Source organism: Alligator sinensis, unplaced genomic scaffold (genome assembly GCF_000455745.1).
Source record: "Alligator sinensis unplaced genomic scaffold, ASM45574v1 scaffold515_1, whole genome shotgun sequence".
NCBI lineage: Eukaryota > Metazoa > Chordata > Crocodylia > Alligatoridae > Alligator > Alligator sinensis.
Genome location: NW_005842096.1, coordinates 1,636,077 through 1,656,468, shown reverse-complemented (window position 1 = coordinate 1,656,468; position 20,392 = coordinate 1,636,077). Strand labels below are relative to the sequence as shown.

At 41.4% G+C, this 20,392-nt stretch overlaps 1 protein-coding gene across 10 annotated transcripts in view; it reads right to left on the bottom strand.

Annotated features, from left to right (window-relative positions):
* Positions 1 to 4,106: 4,106 nt before the first annotated feature.
* Positions 4,107 to 20,392, bottom strand: part of FAM210A (family with sequence similarity 210 member A) — a 42,159-nt gene continuing 25,873 nt past the window's right edge. For 8 of the 10 annotated variants that reach the window (XM_025204732.1, XM_025204739.1, XM_025204736.1 and 5 more), the window contains 3 exons: positions 11,701 to 12,171; positions 7,951 to 8,062; positions 4,107 to 5,236 (listed from right to left, as the gene is read on the bottom strand). In XM_025204732.1, coding sequence (XP_025060517.1) covers positions 4,937 to 5,236; positions 7,951 to 8,062; positions 11,701 to 12,171 — 883 coding nt within the window. In that variant the 3' untranslated portion in view covers positions 4,107 to 4,936. Of the gene's footprint in view, positions 5,237 to 7,950; positions 8,063 to 11,700; positions 12,172 to 14,671; positions 14,772 to 20,392 lie in introns of all 10 variants that reach the window. The other 2 variants (XM_025204738.1, XM_025204737.1) reach the window with 1 other exon arrangement.

Genomic DNA, 20,392 nt, shown 5'->3' with positions numbered 1-20,392 from the left:
CTGCTTGTAAGAATGACTATGTTGCCTCTATATTTTCCCTCTCTATGACTGTCCAATCAATTCAGAGGAAGAGAAAACAAACTTAATGTTACATGTTGCCCTGCAGCTTACAAAATCAAGATGCATTCTTTCTACTTAGAAGATCAGCCGCATCGAAATAGCCAGATAATTGCCAGGGGATAATTATGATTCTCTAATTATTATTGTTGCTGATGGTAAATGATGTACAAGGAAGAATGCAGTTTGATTTTCTAAGCTGAATGCCAAAGGGGAGACAATAAGAAAACTTGTTTTAACTAGAACACTGAGCAAACTGGACAGAAAAGTCACTGAAAGAAAGAACACTTGGGTGACATCTACCAAACAGAAGACACATTATTGTGATTCTACGGTCTTTTAAGTATGCATGTAAATAAGAAATAATCTGGACAATGAAACTTTAAAGGACTAAAGCAAGAGAAATAAAATAGCATATTCAAAGAAGCCAGACACACCTGCCAGTTTGATTGAAAGTCAAGATTTTGTGCAAGATCAGTGGCCTTTTGTAAAATGGCTGTAGCGTTCTACACAATCTTTCACTGATGCAATACTAACTGTAGTACTGAGGTACTCAACATTGTTTACAATCCAAATACAGCGTCAAAAGCAAAATACGTCTCTTAAACGTATCTCTACATAGCTCATCACTAAAGATACTGTATTTACTCAAATACAAGACGACGCTGTGTCCCTCCCACCCCTCCCCCCCGGCATGGGGAAAAAATGGCCCTTGGTTTATAATCTATCACATACAAGGAATCTTACTAAGTATTGTCTAACATTAAACTGCTGCCAAAAGCAGTGTGTGGCTCAGCAATGGAAGCCAACTATAAAGTTGATTAACTACAGCCGACACTGAGCAAGACTGTAAAACACATGGCCCCTGTTGGGCAAGCCACCAATAATTAGACTCTATACCAAGAAATTGTAACAAATATATACATTTTCCATATACAGAATCTAATTACTGGGGGAGGGGGTGGTGTCATCTTATAATCAGGGTTATCTTCTATTTGTGTAATCATGATACTACTTGTTTTTAGACATAAGTGCATTACAGGTGAGGTTTTTTTTCCCCTCAACCAACACTGTCTTGATAATATTTATTTTTCTATAAGCAGAAAGGAGGGATTCTCAAAAAAAAACAAACCCAACCCAGTTGAATGTTGCCTGTGAGGACCAGTCCTTATTCTGAACTCTAGTTTTAATGATTACCCTCTGCATTAAAACATGGAAGGTACAAAGGCCTTGCTTTAACCACAGAATCTGATGGTTTTGGGAAAACTATGAAGAGCTGAACTAGTTGCAAGAAACTGACCTCAGCTTCACTTATTTTAGACAGGGAGTTGTGGGTAGCATGGCTGTGATCAACTATGGCAAGAGCATGGTTTGACTCGTGTAACAGGACTGTCAAGTCACAAGAAGCAATGTATTAGCTTTCACAACCATGCTCTCTTGTAACAAAATGTAGCTAAACACAGTTTTAAGGGGCAGTCAGTTGATATGTACAGGGTTTAGCTGTGAACATTTTATACAAAGAAAGTTCCTTTGGGTGTTTATGAACTGAATAACTTTGATTAAACAAAAATCATTGGCTGCAACAGTTAGACTGGGCTGGAGAAAATGGTTGCAATAGCCAACAGGAGACAAGATACTTCTTTGTTGAAGAGCTAATGTTTAAATCATTTAAATTTTTTAAACTTAACCATCTAACACTGGAAGCTCCCTCTGAAACTGCATTTTCATTTCTGTAACATGCATGCTTGGGAAAAGGGAGTTACCAATAATAAAAAAGGGGTGTAGGTTATATAAAAAAGCAGATAAAAAGTCTGATTTAATCCTCCAGCTACAAGAGGAAACAAGCTTGAGAAATTTTGAAAAGAATTTTGAAATTCTTTAGCCCAATGATATCTATAATTTCACTTTCAGTTTTCAATAATAGCAGAGACATCACATCAGGCAAAAGAATATTGGCTACATATAAACTGAGCAATGGCTAAAACAACAGCTACTGCAGCAGCATTGAAAGTAAAACAAAACAGGAGACATGGCTTTATCTTTGTCCCAAATCAAAGAAAATGTATAACATAGCTGAGGTTACTTGTACGAGTACTTTACTTAACCTTCTACCAATTATAGTCAACCACATACAATAACGTAATTTTATGTAATTGGGAACTAAAAATGTTTTCCTTTAGGGACCACCTTATGTTTTACTGATGTTACTGTTCTCTCCGCCTTTTGTTTCCCGAGAGCAGCATTTTAAATATGTTAGGCCACTATGGCTGTCTAGGGTGAGGGAGAATTAAAAAAAAAAAAAAAAAAAAAAAAAAAAAGGGTCTGATGTGTCAGAAATGCTGTGCTCCTGAACTCCCACTGCTTTCCATGTTATGAGTCCAATTATGTCTTTAATGCAGGTAACTCAGGCAATTGCAACTGGATTATTCTATCCTGCATGTTAGCAGCCAGTCTGTAAAGGTAGATGTAAGTTCTGTCATGTCTAGACTACAAACGTATTGTACCTGGCAGTCATGCCCTCCACATTGTTCCCATTCAGGAGGTAGTGCATATGAACCAGTGTAGCCACAGCTATATGCCATTCTAGAAAATATTGAACAGCAATGCAGTGCATAAGTGAAGTTTCAAATAGCTTGGTGCTACCCATATATAGCTCCATGACTTCCGGCTTGGGAGTAGTGTATGAAGGTGCCACTGCTAGGCATGGTAAGTTCATGGTCTTGGGGAGAGGGAAAAGTTTTGTGCCACAGTAAGATGAAACCCTATAATTCCTTCCCAGTGATTGTGGGAGAACATGTCTGTCCTTCTGGGTATACACAGAGAATTGTGGGAAGGCAGCAGAAGAACACGAGCAGTCTAGTGGATTAGCAGCGTACATCGCCACTTCAAAGTGGGCAGATTGATAGACTTACTGGAAGTCTCTCAGCCTTTACCTGACATCCCAGGAAAGGTTAACCTAAGTGAAGCTGAAAGCAACACTAAATGAAGTGAAGCCAAATTAAGGGCAATAGCCAAATGAGAGCCCAGGTCAATTGTGCTGTGAAGACTTACCTTAACACAAAGCTCTAGTCAAGAGTGAAACAAATAGATGAGGGTTAAAAACCAAAAAACAGTAAGGACACATACTGTTTTATTAGCAACTGCTAGTATATGACTCTTGCTGAACTGAGTTTGAACTTGGTTTTTACATATGCAAGTGACAGATCAAAATTAGTTATTTCAAAAACACCCTACAGTTCTAGCACCCATTCAGCAACATTGTCAAAAAGACCCAAACATTCAATACCACTTACTGGGGCCATGGCATTTGATAAACACGGTAACCCCCCCGATCACGCCTCACAACACCCCTTGTGGGGTAGAAACCATTATATCAATTAGTCACTATTTGACAGATGGTAAAACTGAGGTAGGGCAGTTGAAGGGCTGATTTCGAGTCATTAAGCTAGTGGAAGCTCAATATCTGATGTCAATGATTCAAGCTTTAAGTGACGCTATCAACACCAGAAAACAAATCAGGCAGAACTGATAATGGAGTCAGAATTAGAAACTCTTACTCTGACCCCACAGTCGGTATATCCTGCTAATTCCTTTGCCTTTCTTTAATAAAAATATTTTGTGAAATATGTAGAGGCAACAGACATCTGGCTAGGAAATTATATTTGTAATAGAAATGACAGATGCCTAATATAAACCAAAAAGCCATTTCCTTTCTTGTTTGTGGGCTAACACTAAATGAGTGCATCTTTGTAGTGAGATGGTGTATGGCTTCAGCCTTAGTCTTTCTATGATGGACCAGTATTTAGATCAACTATTCAAGTGTGAATTAAAACCCAACCTTTCAGGTTAATCAAAAACCAAGGGGACAGCATGGCAGATTCAGAGTTTACTGTCATTAGAATCCTACTCATTTTACATATGCAAACCCTCATATTGTGGTAAATCAGTGGTATTCTCCTGCAAGGTGAACAACACATGGGTCTGCCTCAAAATCCAGCAAAATGTTTCCTAAAATCCATCTTGTCGACACTCCAGTAGTAAGTGAGGACTTATCCCTCTTCAACTTAATTTTATTGTCGTGAAGCAACCGTGAAGCTGAATACCTCTCTAAAGTGACTGCATAATTATAAAAGAAAAGATGCCAGATTTGATTTAGCTAGTATACAGGTATAATTAGTCAATTTATTCAGTTCTATGACATTCTCAATTTTAATTCAACTTCATATAAAAAAACAGAATATAACTAAACATGTAGCAGTTGTGATGAACTTATCTTACTATAGCTTTTCAGAGGAAAGACTTCGGAAAATCTGAAGATACAATTTTTAAAAACAAGGGCCCAGATCCATAACTTGTAACTTGTCGGAGCTTAACTGAAACCAAAGCTGCGATAGCAACTTACACCTGTGGGTAATTTGGCCCAGTAGCCCATTCATTTGCAGCATAATTGACAATAGTTTGCCTCAAAGTTAAGAGACAACAGGGGTTATAGAGACCTCTATGCATATCTATAGCTGAAAACTAAGCTACAACGTTTCTTTGGAAGAGAAATCTTTCCACTTGTGGCCTAGAGGACTGAGTGACAAAACGATGGTCCCTACCTAAGAGCAAAATAATATTGTGGATCTTGGAGAAGCATCTTGATTTAGCAGCAGTGACCACTACACTACACAGAGAATTTCTAAAACTGGTTTCATTTTCATTTTCTTGGACTTTTTAAAGTTAACTCTAGCCTTGAACAGTTTACAGAAATCTTTAACCCTTAAAACATGGTATTCTCTAGGTATCCAAAGATCAGGAGGATACATGCTTTTTTACATGCAGACTCTCCATAAGGTTAAAGTGTGTAAGTTTTAGACAAACAAGTTAGAGCATCTGCCTATTCATTTCTTTTTTTAAATGAAACTTTTTCTTTGGTTTCTTGTATTTTCTCCGTTATTTTATCCTTGGTTTCCTCCATTTTCTCCGTTATTTTATCCCTGGTTTCCTCCATTTTCTCCGTTATTTTATCCCTGGTTTCCTCCATCTTCCCTGAGAGAAGCTCTTTCGTTTCTTCCATCCTGTCGTGCAGGTATCCCTTTACTGGAGGTGGTCTGGACAGGTAGCCATACTTGCGAAGATACTTGATAGCAATGGACGTTGTTCCCAAAGTCACAATGTATCTGGCAGGAGATGCAATCTTAAAGGAAGATACCAAAAAAATTGTATCCATATTATACACAATTGAAAGGATATCACCCAGGACATTCTCAAGTTTGCGAAAACATTATTTTGATTAATTCCACTTAAATACATGCATCTTCCTCAAGAAGGCTCCCTGAAGGGTAAGTTTTAACAAGTATTCTTTAGGTGTGTGTAGACACAAAACATCTCTGCTCTTATAAACATGGTGGGGAGGAGCAGCAACAACTGTTTGTACAATTACTCAGTGGTTAAATGTTAAGAGCTGAAATCAGTTAGAGTTCTACTCTGTTTTTCTATCTAGTCCTTAAATCATATCATACAACTGGAACACATTATTTTGCTCCTGAAGTGAATGGATGTTTTGGGTGGCTGTGCTGAAGAATTTTTCAAAGACAATATAAACTTCTAAGCAATGCAACCCAAGTGAATGCACCTGTAGTCACTATTACACATCAGCTAACAAGGATTCTACCACCTACTAGTTACTCTCTGGTTAAAAACACTTTTTCTCCCTCTCATGAACACAAGTCTTAAATGAGCCCTGCACAAGCTTTAGATGCTGGCTGTGCTTCTCAGCTGCTTCCATCAGCAGCTGCCATGGTAGCTATGGCCGAGATGCTCACCCAGGCACTTCTGGCAGCTCTGCTCAGCAGCTGTGTTCCCAGGGCATGGAGTGCACTCTGGGAAGGGGCCAGCTGTTAAGTGGACTGAAGCTGGAGGCCTTGAAGTATCTTCTTGGTAGAGCAGGAGTAACTCTGCTGGCAGAGTGGAAGATTCTGCTGCAGAGAAGCTTTAAGAAGTTCTTCCGCACAGCTCTGTAGTGTAGACTAAGCCTGTCCTGTCTCATCTCTCATCCTTTGTAATCCTTTTCTTCTTTTCCCACTTAAATCTTTGTTCCCAGCTCCATTCTCCATATAATGATATATCATCATGAAATAAAAGTGGGAGGACACGCACTAATTTCTATTTAATTGAGGGCTGATGGTTTGGCTGTTCCTAGCTATTTATAAATGCTCCCTGCATCTGTCTTACCTTAGAATAGTTTCTCATTTTGCTTAATAGCTCCTTATAAGAAAATAGTACTTAACAGAAGTTTTAAAGGGCAGGCATCTATCCAATAGATCAGTCAGTGCTTTGGAATTAAACAGACAAGCCCACAGAAACAAAGCAGTCATAATGGGTCACATACAGGACAATCACCTGTTCCCAGTAACAAAAGAAGGGCTAGATCTCCAAGTGTTACTTATGCAGACATTTAAGTCTAAAATATAGATCCTTTTAATCCACTCCCAACTTCCTATAATGCAGAGGCCTCTAAATTTCCATAAGGAAAGTTTCTTAGTGTCTAAATATCCATCTCTGAGCATGTCTGCAACTGTCCAAAGTCCTGACAGAACTGGAGTAGATAGGGCCCAGATCCACTAAGAGACAGTGACACCTAAAAGTAGGGCATAGTGGAATTTATGGTCCTAAAACAGATTCTCACAAGCTGTCCCCTTAGACACCTACATTTTTGCCAGTAAATTTTCCTAGGTACCCAAAGTTCTGGTGCTGCACATGCCTAAAAACTCCTGTCTTAGTTGCTGAGCTGTTCAGTCTTCAATCTCACCACCTAAGTTCATTCAGAATCCACACAAGAAGCATTCCTTCATCTGAATCCCTGAGGCCCGAACCAGTAGATGTGCTTAGATCACATTTGACACCCATCTAGAAGCACAGGTGCCACAAAAACCAGGGGCCACAGCTACTTTAATTTACGAATGCAGGAAGATGCTGTTGCTGTTCTTTCCACCCATCTGCCTAGGAATATGGGAGACTAGATTTCCATGTCTGCCTCAGAAGGATTCACTTCCCAAGAGATTGCCCTTATAAACATGAGGCTGTACGCTGCTCCACAAAAAAAAAAAAAATTCAGGTTCACCGGACCAGAGAAAGGAAGCACGACTGTCACCCAATGATTAGGGCACTCAGCTGTGGAATGGAGGCCTGGGTCCAGTTCCCTGCTCCAAGGGCTCATTTAATATTTGCATTAAACCATCAAATGTGGGAAACAAAAAGATGAAACCTGTTGAAATTAACATAGTAACATTTTGTATAATGTGTTGTGTGTTCAAAGCACAATACTGATTATGTACTTGTAAACCCAGAAAAAAAAATTAAATCTGATCCTTACAGTTTGGCCAACTGGAAAATGAACTCCCTTGACACTAGTGGAAAAAGTAATGTAACTCATGATGAGACAGGGAATTAAAGGTTCCTGTAGAAGAAAACTACATCTCTACCTCCCAATCTCAAGAGCACTTCAACTTGTCACTTGAACCCTGTGGGTTACTCAGGGGGTTTACACAAGTGAAAACAGGCAGCTAACTCAACAGTAAAGTGAACCACTTAGGAATGGACAGAGATACTAAAAAGCACTACAAAGCCCTTATAAATGTGTATGTAGCATGTGAATATCGCAGGACAGATTCTTTGGGTAGATGCGATATCTTTTATTAGACCAACCGAGTAGTTGGAAAAAAGTTCTTTGCAAGCTTTCAGGCGCAAATCACCCTTCTTCAGGCGTAGGGAGTCTCTGCTGTTCAATATTTAAACAAATCTAACTAGTAAGAGACAGAATTTTTACTTCTTTTTAATCTAAAGAAAATTGAAAGTGTTGTTTAGCTTACCAGGCGACTCCTGAACCCTTTTGTTAATTCTGATACTTACCTTACACAAGGTATATGCAGTTAGTACATTTCCAGTCTCAGAATTTTTCAGAAGGCTTATTATGCTTTCTGGTAGGCCAATAACTTCTAGGATAGGAACAACATTCATGCCTCTATCAAAAAAAAAAAAAATTACATGTAAATATAATGAAGCTCCAAAAGTTCATTAGCACTTGTATACTGAACTGCAAATCGCTGTTCTTCATCATGACATTTTATGGTGTAGTTACATTTTAAGATTAATTTACTTTCATTTAACAAACTATTTCTTAATATAAGCAACATAAGTTTTCTAGTGTCTTTGTTTTTGTACACAAAACAATAATGTCTTTGCATTATTAACAGAGATAAAAGTTATAAATTATCTGTTAGGTTGAACTACTGCTTTGCCAACTTGCTGATATCCTCAATTAGCCTGAGTTAAGTAGATATATCTGTACAAAGACAAAGGTGCACAGATGCAGACTGAAAGCTCCATTTATGAGCGTGGTAAGGACCAGTTCTGCCTTGAGGGACAGAAGAAAAATTAAACTCTATGTCTGTTTCATGTTAATCCCACAAAGTGTGTATCCAGTATCTCACACTTCCCCCTTAAATACCGGCCTTAAGTGTATGACTTTTTCTGGGGGTGGGGAAGAAAAAAAGCACACATTCTGTTCAGGAGTCTAGAGGCTCCTATGTCAGCCAATGCACCTTGCCAGTTGAGGTTGGAAGAAGTGGGTGAAGAGAGTTCATATCACCACTTTCTTCCATTTGACCATTTGTTATTTAGGACACAAAAATATTGCATATCTGGTATACTGTAGCTGGAAAATACATTCAGTTACAAAAGGCTTGGATACTTCAATATTCAGAAATCTTTTTCAAAATATCTACCAGTAAGAGGGAGCCTAAAGCTACTGCTATAGCCTGTAGTCATGTCTTGTAAGAAAGTGACACTCTTTTGGTCTTCCATTTTCCTCAGCTACTTAAGCATTTCAATCTTTATTTGTAATGACACCAGCATGAATAAATATGGTACTAGTTAAAAACTGTTAGTGAATTGCTGCTAGAGAAAAGAGAGCATTAAATATTATGCTACAAAGTAATCGACTTCATATTAAAATCCAGGGGACATTCCTCACAAAGAATTCTTTAGAATCCTAAGGAACCTAATTAGGTTGACACTATCCTTTTTTAATTTTAGGTCATTTATTAAATAGCTTCAGACATGAATACTTTAGCCCTGTGGAATGATTATTCATGATTCAAGTTGCTTTCACCTCAAGAGGGTGCTGTCCTTCTAGGATTACAAACTGATGCTCTGTTCTAGCTTGTTTCTAATTAAACATTTTCAGTTGCATACAGATATCAAACAGGTTTTAATGGCTAACCAGAATGTCTGAAATAAACTAGTTAAACTTTACTCAGCTTAAAGTGCCCGGACATGGGCATCAACTTAACTTCATCCAAAGCAAAACATTTGAATAGCTCAAGACCTTTATTACTCTGGGATGGGTTATATTTAGAATGACATTTGGATCTATAGCTCCTAGAAAGGGCAATTATGCCAGCTGGTTAGAGTAACTAAAACAAACACTTGTGTTGTAATACATTCTGATGTCAGAAGGTCCGGCCGCAAACTTGCATTGTTTTGCGTCTTCTATTATTAAATATGAAACACACAGTCTAGAGATAAACTTTTACCTGGATTCAGCAAAAAAAATTCAGCTTCATAAAAGCTTCCCCTTTAATCTAAAATAAGAGTCTACAGTAGATATGAATAATCACCATTTATTACAGTAATCATTCTCCAAAACAGAATAAGGACTGTGGGATTTTGCAATGTTACATTAAATCTAATGTAAATAGAAAAGACTGAATAGAATGGAGGGTTATAAATTAGTTTTATCACTAGATACACCAATGCTCACTCAAGACAAAAAAAAAAAAAAAAAAAAAAAAGAGCAGGATGACCAGGCTGGCCCACAGGTAAAAATTCAAGTAAGTCTCAATGGTTAAATAAGCCGAAACAAAAGATGTCCCTGGGCAGAGGAGATTAGAACTCAAGTGCATTAGCAGAGAACAATCAAGTATGAGCATCTGCTACCAACCAGTGCTTCCATGAAGGAAAAAGGAAAAAAATAAAAATAAAAAGAGGTTTTTTATTAAAAGTTTGTTGTGGTTTTTTTTTAATAAAAGGTTTTGTAAATCACCACAACATACCAACAGAAACAAACCCCACTGTACTCCGTCCACCAGTTTGTACGGTAGAGGTAAAAGGGGATAAAAAACAATTTCCTGGAAGCTATGGGAGAAAATGACACTGCCTTTTTAGATTTCTCCTAATATGCTGAAACTAGTAAAACCAGAGATGTATCTTGGTCCCAGGTACTTTCTGGATGAGGCAAGAAGGAAGAATAAAAATTATATAGGGGCCTGTATCCCTCCCAAAGAAAACTTTCAAGCACAAAGGAAAGAAAAAAAACAGCCACTTTAAAATGTACAAAGAAAAATGGCCAGCCTTGCAACTCTGCAGGACAGTGCAGCCAGACAGTGCAACTCCTCTGCAAATTCTTGTTTGAAAGTCTCACAGTAAAGCCCTATACCAAAACAAAAGGAAAAACGGAAAGGGGGAGAGAGAGAGGTTCTGGGGAAGCATGCAATCCCTATACTTTCTAATGATGTGATGCAATAGTGTTGCAATCTAAACAAATTAAAAGAAGTCAGATAAATGGGGGAAGGAAGCAGATAATGATGGCAAGAAAAAACACGTACAACCACCTTTTTTTCCTACCACATCCTATATTCCCTTGATTTTAGCGGTGAGATCCTATGGGGTATACACAATGGCTAAGACCAACTGAAAAGGAGTTTAGTACTTTTATTTTTACCTACAAATTTTATAGCTTACCTCCTCCCAAAGACACAAATACTTAAGACTTCAATTAAGATGTGCCTACAGCAGGGGTCAACAACCTATGGCCTGTGGGCTGGATCTGGGCTACAGACATGGGGCATTCGGAGGTGAGGGGTGCCTTCTGCAGGTGTTCTCCCCGTGCCACCGGGAGGATGAATCTCGGGTCTGGGTGCTCTCCCCATGCCACCGTGGAAACAAGCAGTGGCAGCAGCAGAATCCTACATCCCACCCTCATGCCTGCCTCCAAACCAGTGTGGATCATTCTGGCCCACAGCTGAAAAAGGTTACCTACTGCTGCCCTATGGTAAAGAAATTTCCTGAGTTTCTTCTACCTGTACAAATGGAAAAGCAGAGCAGAAAAGTTAAGAAATGTGACTGATAGAAAGAGGGGAACCAAAATGGGGGAACCAAAAGCAGGAGTGTCGCCCTTTGAAAATGAGGGGCAGTTTACATTCAAAGGAGGAAAGCAGGGCAGATCACTGACACATCCCTACTATTGCCGAGGGGAAAAACAAGTAACCATCTTTGCCATATTAGCAGCTGCCAAAAGATACAACTGTGTGCATACTCCCTAATAGCTTGTCTTATTCTGGGACAATTACTTTATCTACACTTCGAAGGAATGCATTTGGTACACACAGATTGCAGAAAGTGCAACACAAACAGTGATATGAAGTGTATTCCTTTTCATTATCAATCCTGGGCTTTGATTAAACAGACTGCTTTCTCTGCTGCAGTATATGGGGTAATTTCTGACCTGTAAAAAGATCTCTGTTATAGAAATGTTTATATGCCCATGAGAATGTGTCTCAGTTTAAGGCAGTATTGACTTTCTACAAAACAGTAACTTACTGCATGGCTGCATAGTAAAAGGATCCAAACCATATGCCGTAAGTCACGGTATGCACTGGAATCACAACCTTTCCATACTGTTTTAAAATCTTCTTGAACCTCTGAGCAAGACCAAGTGATTTGTCTTCTAGTGGGTCAGCTTCTAAAGAACTTGGTGCTGCAGCACCTCCCCTATGTGCATCCCTGGATGGATTCAAAGGACTTTTTTCCTTTAATTCTTTGTGGCGAGTATCTTCTGGTTGGGATGAGAACATACACAACAGTTTACTTTTGTTTAAAACAAAGAGTGCAGCAGATGCATGTAGATACTGTTTTCGAAGGCATCTAGTCCAAGGCAAAACTGGTTTTCCTTTTAAGCACTGGTATATATTGGTGCGATGTAGTACCCAACATGTCCTATGCACTGGCTGGAACATGGTCTGGATTAAATTCCTTTGGATTTTGATGAAGGGTGATAGCTGGTTACAATTCCTAGGGAAAGTACACAAAAAAATAAATTTTTACTTAAGAATGTATGTAACTGTTGCATTTCCAAAGATTTTTAATTTATCTCATGCATACAGAAATAGAAAAAAAACCTCCTCATTATACTAAAATAGTTAGTGACTTAATTGCTAGGGTTAAATCACTAATGACACATTTATTTCAGAAATGTTAAATGTGCAAGGACTAAAGTTCCTTTTCCTAACAGTAAATATGATCATTCTACTGCTTTACAAGGTGACCATTAAACAGGAAATAGCGAACGATAGCCATGCTTATATTTGATACTTTTACTCTGTTTAAACATAGAGAAATTTAGTGAGATTGTGCTAAGGTTCCTGGGGGCCATCCTTTTTGACAAACATGCCACAAGGTAAGCCCGACACCTTCCCTAAGTGCCACTCTGACCCCCTTGTGCACATCCAGATGTGCATGGACATTTGGTTCCCCGGGGACAAGTAGCAGCGGTGCATCTTGCATCACCGCTATTTGTTTCCGGGGAACGCTCATGCCATGTGCGCTTTGGTGTGCAAGTTGCTCTGGGGGCAGTAGTGGGTAGGGTAGGGGAGGGTGGGGCCAGCATTGGGTTGGCCCCAGGAGCATTATCTGGGGTCCTGGGGGCTTCCCGGGACTGCAGCCACAGCGATTCTGCCATGGTTCCAGGTGGCCCGGCTCTGCTTTTCAGCATGTGCTGGCCAAGCATGCATTGCTCCGTTTTTTGTGCGGTTTTTTTTGACCCGTGGATATTAAGGGGTCAAAAAACTCTGCAGAACACCCCCCCCCGCGGTGCAGCGCATGCTTGGCCAGCGAGCCCTTGCAGCGTGGAGAACACAGGACTGTGCGGTATGTAGCACTGCAATGTATTTGCAGCGCCACATACTGCATGACCATGCATGTCTGGATGCACCCCTTGAATCCAATCTTTTGCTGTACTTTAGGCTCCCTGCCTGATCTGTTGCTCTGCTCCTTGCCTTATCTGTTGGTATGTTTCCTGCTCCCTCCCTGATCTGCCGCATGCCACAAGGCAATACTTGTAGTATGCATTATGGGTTCCTCCCCCGGTTATTGGGAAGCTCCTGGAGACTGTTTGAATATATGAAGCAATTAAACCACACTCTGCTGTCAATACTGTATTTGCCCAAATTCAAGGTAACTTAGAAATTAAATTTAAAAAATGTAATTTAATTTAATTTAATAATTAGACTATACATGGAAAATGATAAATGTGTTCTCATTTTCCAGTATAGAATCTGATTAGTGGAAGGTTGTTTTAAATTCATCCCCCCCACACTGCAGTGGCAGGGATGAGGGATCAGACCCCTTTCTCCTAGACCTTTCATGCCTGCCCCCGTACCCATTGCATCCCCATGCAGCCTGCCTCCTGCTCCTTGCTGGGGCTGGAGGGACTGCAGCTGAAGGTAAGAGAGATAGGTAACAGCTGGGGGGGGAGGCAGACTAAACAGTCCCCCCCATGCTTCCCTTGAGCCACACATGCAGGTATCCTCTGTTTCTCCCCTTTGCCCCACCCCCCGCATTGTCCCCAGTGTTCCCCCCGCCTGCCAAATAAGCCATCCCAACTTGGGGCAGGTGGCAGCTCAGCTCCAGCCCCCAGTACCTGTCCCAGGCTGGTACTTAAATCTAAGATGAGGCTTTTTTCCCCCATGCTGACTGGGGGGAAAAGAACCTTCTCTTGGATTCAGTACGGTATATTCTTTGATTCTGTATAATTTTTAACAGTCTGCATTTACAAAGTTATATTACTTTGCATGATAGTAAGAATTATCCTTAGGCTTTTTTGCAAAACAGCAATGAAGCCTTATCAGTACCAACCCTAACCACAGAACTCTGCTCTTGCATCCGTTCCCTGAAGCTCGCTAATACTATTGTTAATACTCTAAATAAAAATTAGCAAAAAACAAATCACGGCAATCAGAACTTGCATCTCAGACCTATCCTAATGGACGTTATTTTTAAATAAAACTTAATTTTAAAATGCTTACTGAATATTTCTCTAAGTTCAAGAGAATGAACTGTTTCCTCCACACGACAGAGACTAGACAATTTCAACTGGCATATGTAGATGACAAAGTCAGGCTACTCATGAAAATGACAATTTTTAGCATAGCAGCTTAAATTTAAAAGGTTTTCTTTCATTTACACAGCAATAACAGGTTACAGCCCAGCTGACTCAGTGCTGGTGTGTAGTATGTTTGGAAATGCTGGTGAAGTCCATGCTGTTACATTATGTCATACCATTCAAATCTCTTTAATACCATTTAGAATTTTAAAACCTACAGGCATTCTAAATACATGGAAGTCAGTCATATCCAATTATACACCCACGTTTCCTCAGATTTGTCTTTTTTCTTAATACAGCTTTAGCTCAGACAGAAACTTAACGTTTTCTCATTTGCTATTAGAAACAGACAGAAACATCATCATGTAAAACGCAAGTTTCCGGAAAATACAAAAAAGAAACCCCACATACCCTTTGATATTTGCAGAACTGCAATATAGAAAGAGCTTGAAACTATTTTTTTCTTGCTTGTTTTATACCTTAGAAATACAGATCATGCGTTTGCTGAAGACTGTTGAATAAAGAAATAGGACAAAGCACATTATGAGAGACCAAAGAAAAATCAACTTTAAGACAGGAAAGAATTACCAGGCAAGATCTATCATTATAAATCCTCCAAGTGGACACTGTATTTCCCCAAAACAAAAGTGGATTAATTAAATACAGGTTAACGATGTTCCAAGCAGCATGACTACACCAAAAACCATGTACATAGGAATAAGGTCTGCTACCTGTTCTTTCAATGTTTTTCTTCTTAATTTTTTAGATAGTTATTTTGGTATAACTGCACTGAAAGGGTGTATCCACATTGCTGTCTACAACACTTTAAACTTTCCCATGTGCATAATACTGCCTGCACAGCACTGAGCTTTCTCAATATTAGCATAACCACTCTGGACTGGTATCCCAAATACCAGTTAACAATGGTCTTCCGCTAGGCTCAGTGCATTACAATTCATTGCGATAGTGTGTGAGATACCTACCAGAACCTGTTGGAATTCTAGGCCTTTATGTCAAAACACCCGCAATTGCTTTGATGGTACTTATATATAGCTATAGTAGTCAGTGCCATCTCCAAAACACGTTCAAAACAACTTCTGCAAACTGTCACATACCATAGAAGAAACACTGCTGAGTACCACATTCCTGACCATTATTCATACATAATGCATGCAGGATTGCAAACTGGCAAACCTGCAGGCTGGCGGCCTTGCAGGAGACTGAAGAACATCACCATACAACTGTAGTTTTACTCCTACCGTTGGAGAAAAACTTGGAAGGCATATACAGCATAACCTCATGAATCTGGCATGCTTGGGACGGAGCACCTGCCAGAAATGTGAAAATTTCAGATTTGTGAAACTGGAGTGGCGGCTGGTCCTGGAGCAGCGGGGAAGAAGGGGTGGCGGGCATTTCCCAAGCAGCAACTGCACATGGAGCAGCGGCACGGGGTGGTGGATGGCAGTGGCAGCCACTATGTGCAAGTTTCCCCCCGTTGCTCTGGAACCACCCGCTGCTACTCCCCAATGGAGTGTAGTTTTAAAGAGTGCTGGATTTTCAATAATTCTGGATTTCTGATATCCGGATTTATGAGATTATACTGTACCAACATTTTCTGAACTGGCTATAAATAAGAGCACTGCTAATGAGCACTAACTGATGGGACAGGACAGTACTACAGAGCTAATATATATCTATTCTAGTACAGCTGCAGAGCTTCAAGATATGGAAAGCCACCTCCTTGGATATCTGTGCTAAGCTTACTACAGAGCTGCAATGATGAAACACCAGTACCCTCAAACAAGTGAGGCATGTGGCCTCTGCTATCTGGGAGCTCATCCCTACCCAGTGGCTACCAGTCAGTAGCTAACTAGTTTCATTTTGGTGAATAGATTTTCAAAACTGTTGGTCACAGGAGGTAAAACACTGTTATTGTGGGTATATGGCTACTCTGGGTCAAAAAACTTAGCAATACCTAGGTGGCTATAAATAACTCTGAATAGCTTATTCTGAGGATGTAGACGAGCCAAAAATGGGACCCATGGGCTAATTAGGTCTCTTTCCCGCCCCCCTCCTCCCCCGCCCTTTCCCCCCTGCAGGTTCTAGAGTTTATCTGAAGAGGCATTTCCCCATGATGATGAAAGTCCTGTCTGACCACCAGCAGTTTCACTAAGCCTGGGATGGAGCAGCAGAGATGACAACAGGATTTTTAAAAATGTATCCCCATCAGAGGGAACGAAAATGAGATGTTTGCTTACCCATACCACTACAGGCATGAATGATATGGCTCCAGCTGATATTTTGAGAGAATCAGCTTACTGTCTGCTTCTCTGGCTTATGAAGGACAGAACTGCGTATATTTAAGTAACTGCAGAATGTATATGGAACATGCACTTGGAGGAACAAAATGGGAGACTGAAGGTGTTTCAATACAAAGTTGGAGGCTTCAGGGAACTATCTGTCTTGTATTATAGATGCTTTATTTTACATACTTGAGAGAGCAAGCTAGATGCCTCTGGAAGCATTAAACAGTTAGAGAAATATCCAGTATCAAATGTCACCACAGACTGAGAGCTAGGATCAAGAAAACATTGTGCTTTCACTTTGACAGCAAGGTAGAAGGGGAAAAAATTGTAATGTTATAAAGTCAATGAATATGACAGCACACTCTTTCTGAAATACAAAGGCTACTAGGGAGAGCTGTGCCTAATGACATTTTCCATGAGGATAACTTTATTTTGTACTGATTTAATATATGATATAACATGTAACAGTACAGAATTTTCCAAAACAGAGTCAATATATTTCTGTAGAGGAAACATAAAAATTTGTTGGCAGGAATATAGTGGCTTTCCTGAGAGGGGTGGAATTGCATGGGAACTATTCTTTGAAGTTCGGACTAGCAGAAGAGAGCTTTCAATATCTGATGTTCTCAAAACAGGCAGGACCTGTTAACCTAAGGCAGGGCTGTTAAACACCTGGCCTCTGGGGCTTCTGCTGTCTGCCCTGAGTGCAGCATGGGCCAGCCTCCCCCTCCACCAGGAAGAGCCCGCCGCAGCCCCCAGCCCCAGCCCCGAGCTGGGGCAGCGCTAGAGGCAAGAAGCCTCTGTCTGGTAGAGGTTTTTGCTGGCTACCCCATAGCTGTTTCCAAGCCTCCCTGCCCACCTGTGAGACTGGGAATTCAGGTAAGAGCCCCACCAGGTCAGGGCCAGGGACTCCCACTGGAGGAAAGGTGCAGCAGCGTGGGGAGCCTTTCGCTATGGGTCTCCACCAGGCTGGCCCTGCACACTGCCACCACGTGTGGCTAGGGTCTTGTGGTTATGGGGCTGGGCTGGGCTGGCCCCCGCACCCTGCACAGCCAGGGAGCTGCACACTATGGGGCCGGGTGAGGCTAGCCCTGCTTGCTGCCGACACATGCAGATCCGGGGACTGGCACACTGAGTACTCCCCCTCCCACACATACCCATACCCTCGTACCACATTCTCCCCCCACCATAACCCCTACACACCCACACCCTCCCACTAGGAGGGTGGTAAAGCAATGGAACAGGTTACCTAGACAGGTGGTGGAATCTCCATCCTTGGAGGTTTTTAAGACCAGCTTGACAAAGCCCTGGCTGGAATGATCTAGTTAGGACTACTTCTGCTTTGAGCAGGAGATTGGACTAGATGACCTCCTGAGGTCCCTCCCTTCCCATCCTAATTTTCTATGATTTTTATATACCATGACAGAATATATACCAGGGTTCTGTGGTGGCCCTGAATAACCCATTAATTACAATATATGAAACTTCTTGGTATTTCTAACATAAAACGTGATTTTGTGTGATAATCTTACATAAATTTATTTTACACAAAAATAAATATGATCTGTAAAAGATTTATGCAAGTACTTTTTTTGCATGCAGTCTATGATACGGTCCTAGAATGTTCCTTTGAAAGTACCCAATGATGTACCGTGAAAGTGTTCATTACATACTAACACTTCTACTAAATGCAATACTTTTCACATAAAGTATGGTATCCATAAATAAACAAGTTGTTTTCATAATTTAAATGACTCCCTTTCTGCTGCTTATTGACAAAGAAATAAAAATATACCAGCCCCAACATAAAACAGGTACTGAGTTCTTGTCAATATAGAAATGGAAAGAGTAATTACCATTTTTCTTTTACTTTTGCATACAACACACCCCTGCATATAGAACACACCTAGTTTTAGAGGAACAGCTTGAAGGGAGAGGAAAAAAAGCTTGTCTTTTATGGTAACAGAGTAACGGCAGCCTGCTACAAGCCCTGTGCACCAGATGGGGCTCATGGTGTGTTGGCTCTGGGGCTACATGCCAAGTCTAACCAACCCTGTGTGCTGGGCTTGGGACAGGGATGGGCAATTATTTTGGTTGGAGGGCCACTTAATGAGTTTTGGTGAGTTGCTGAGGGCTGCAACAGTAGCCCCACCCCTTGACAGGTGCCTTGCCCTCTGGTCACCATCTTGGAACCAGAAGTCCCACCTCCTAACCCTTGACCTTTGCCACCAGAAGTTTCCCCCCACCCCCGTACTCCTTGGGGGGGTGGGGGGTGCCATCTTGGAACTGGAAAAAAACCAAACCATATACTAAAAGTCAAACATCTACTACAACATGTTTTAATTTTATCGCAAAAAATAATTTTGTCCTGATTTAGACAAGTGTATATAGAGGCGATTGCATAACAGCTCAAATATAAAGTCTTACTCTTGTACAGGGCCGTCCCTTAGGGGCAGTGGGGGGCGGGGGGAAGGGAGGAGGCAAATCAGAGTGACCGCCCTGTGCCTCACACTTTGGGGGGTCCCACGGAGCTGGGTGGAGCGGTGGTTCTGCATCCAGCCGCTCACTACCCTCTCTCCCCCTGCCGCCAATGCCGCCACTGTTGATGGTGGCAGCAGCTTCTTCAGGTCCGGGGCCCGTGGGATCGGAGCGAGGGCCTCGCATGGGCTTATTTGCCCCACGACCTGCACCCTGCTTGGGTCAGCTCTGCTCTTGTATAGTGTGTGGGTGGTGGTTGTGGGGTGGGTGTGTGTATATGGTGGGGTGTGCATGTGGAGTTTATGAGGGGGTCTGGGCATGTGCGTGGAGTTTGTGAGGAGGTATGGCTTTGAGTGAGGTACAGTGTAGGGTATGTTGGGGGTGTGTGGATGGTTTGTGGGGTGTAAGGGCCCCCCAACACCCCATCCCCATGGTGCACAGCTCCTGCTGCCGGTGGCAGCAGCAGCAGGTAGTAGGCCCTCAGGGTGTTTGTGGCCCACACAGGCGGAGTCACTTTGTGGTGCATCTCCAGCCAGGTCCAGGACCTGCATGTGGTGGCAAGGAGTGGAGCCACTGGTGAAACTCTTTGAGAATTCATGGTGCTCAGGAGAGGTCCCAGAAAACTGAAAGAGAACCAATGTTGTGCCCATCTTCAAAAAGAGGAGGAGAGAGGACCCAGGGAACTACAGGCGTATCAGCCTGACCTCAATCCCAGGAAAAATCCTTGAAAAATTTCTCAAGGAGTCCATACGTGATAAGCTAGTAGAAGGCAAAATTCTGAATGGCAGCCAGTATGGTTTTGCTGCAAGTAGGTCATGTCTGACTAACCTCATCTCCTTCTATGACCAGATTACTCACCACCTGGATCAGGGAGATGAGGTCAACGTCATTTACTTGGACTTCAGGAAGGTCTTTGACTTGGTGTCCCATGAGGCTCCCAAGGTAAAACTAGGAGATTATGGGCTCAACAATTCAATGGTCAGATGGGTGGGAAACTGGCTCTGGGGTCAGACCTAGACACTACTAATAGATGGATCTGTGTCGACCTGGTGGAAGGTAGTCAGTGGGGTCCCCCAGGGTTTGGTACTTGGACCAGTGCTTTTCAACATCTACATCAGGGGTGTCTAACCTTTTTGAATGTGGGGCCGGATCATGAACTTTTTTATCACGCAGTGGGCTGGCGAGCTACATTCAAAGACCTCACAGGAAGCGGTATCATATCAGGAAGTGATGTCATGTGACCTCTGACACCAATGAAGTTGCAGGAAGTGACAATGAAATGGGTCTAACCAGTTCAAAACTCTTCCTCTATAGCATCCACCTCTGCCACTGTTTGGGACAGGATACT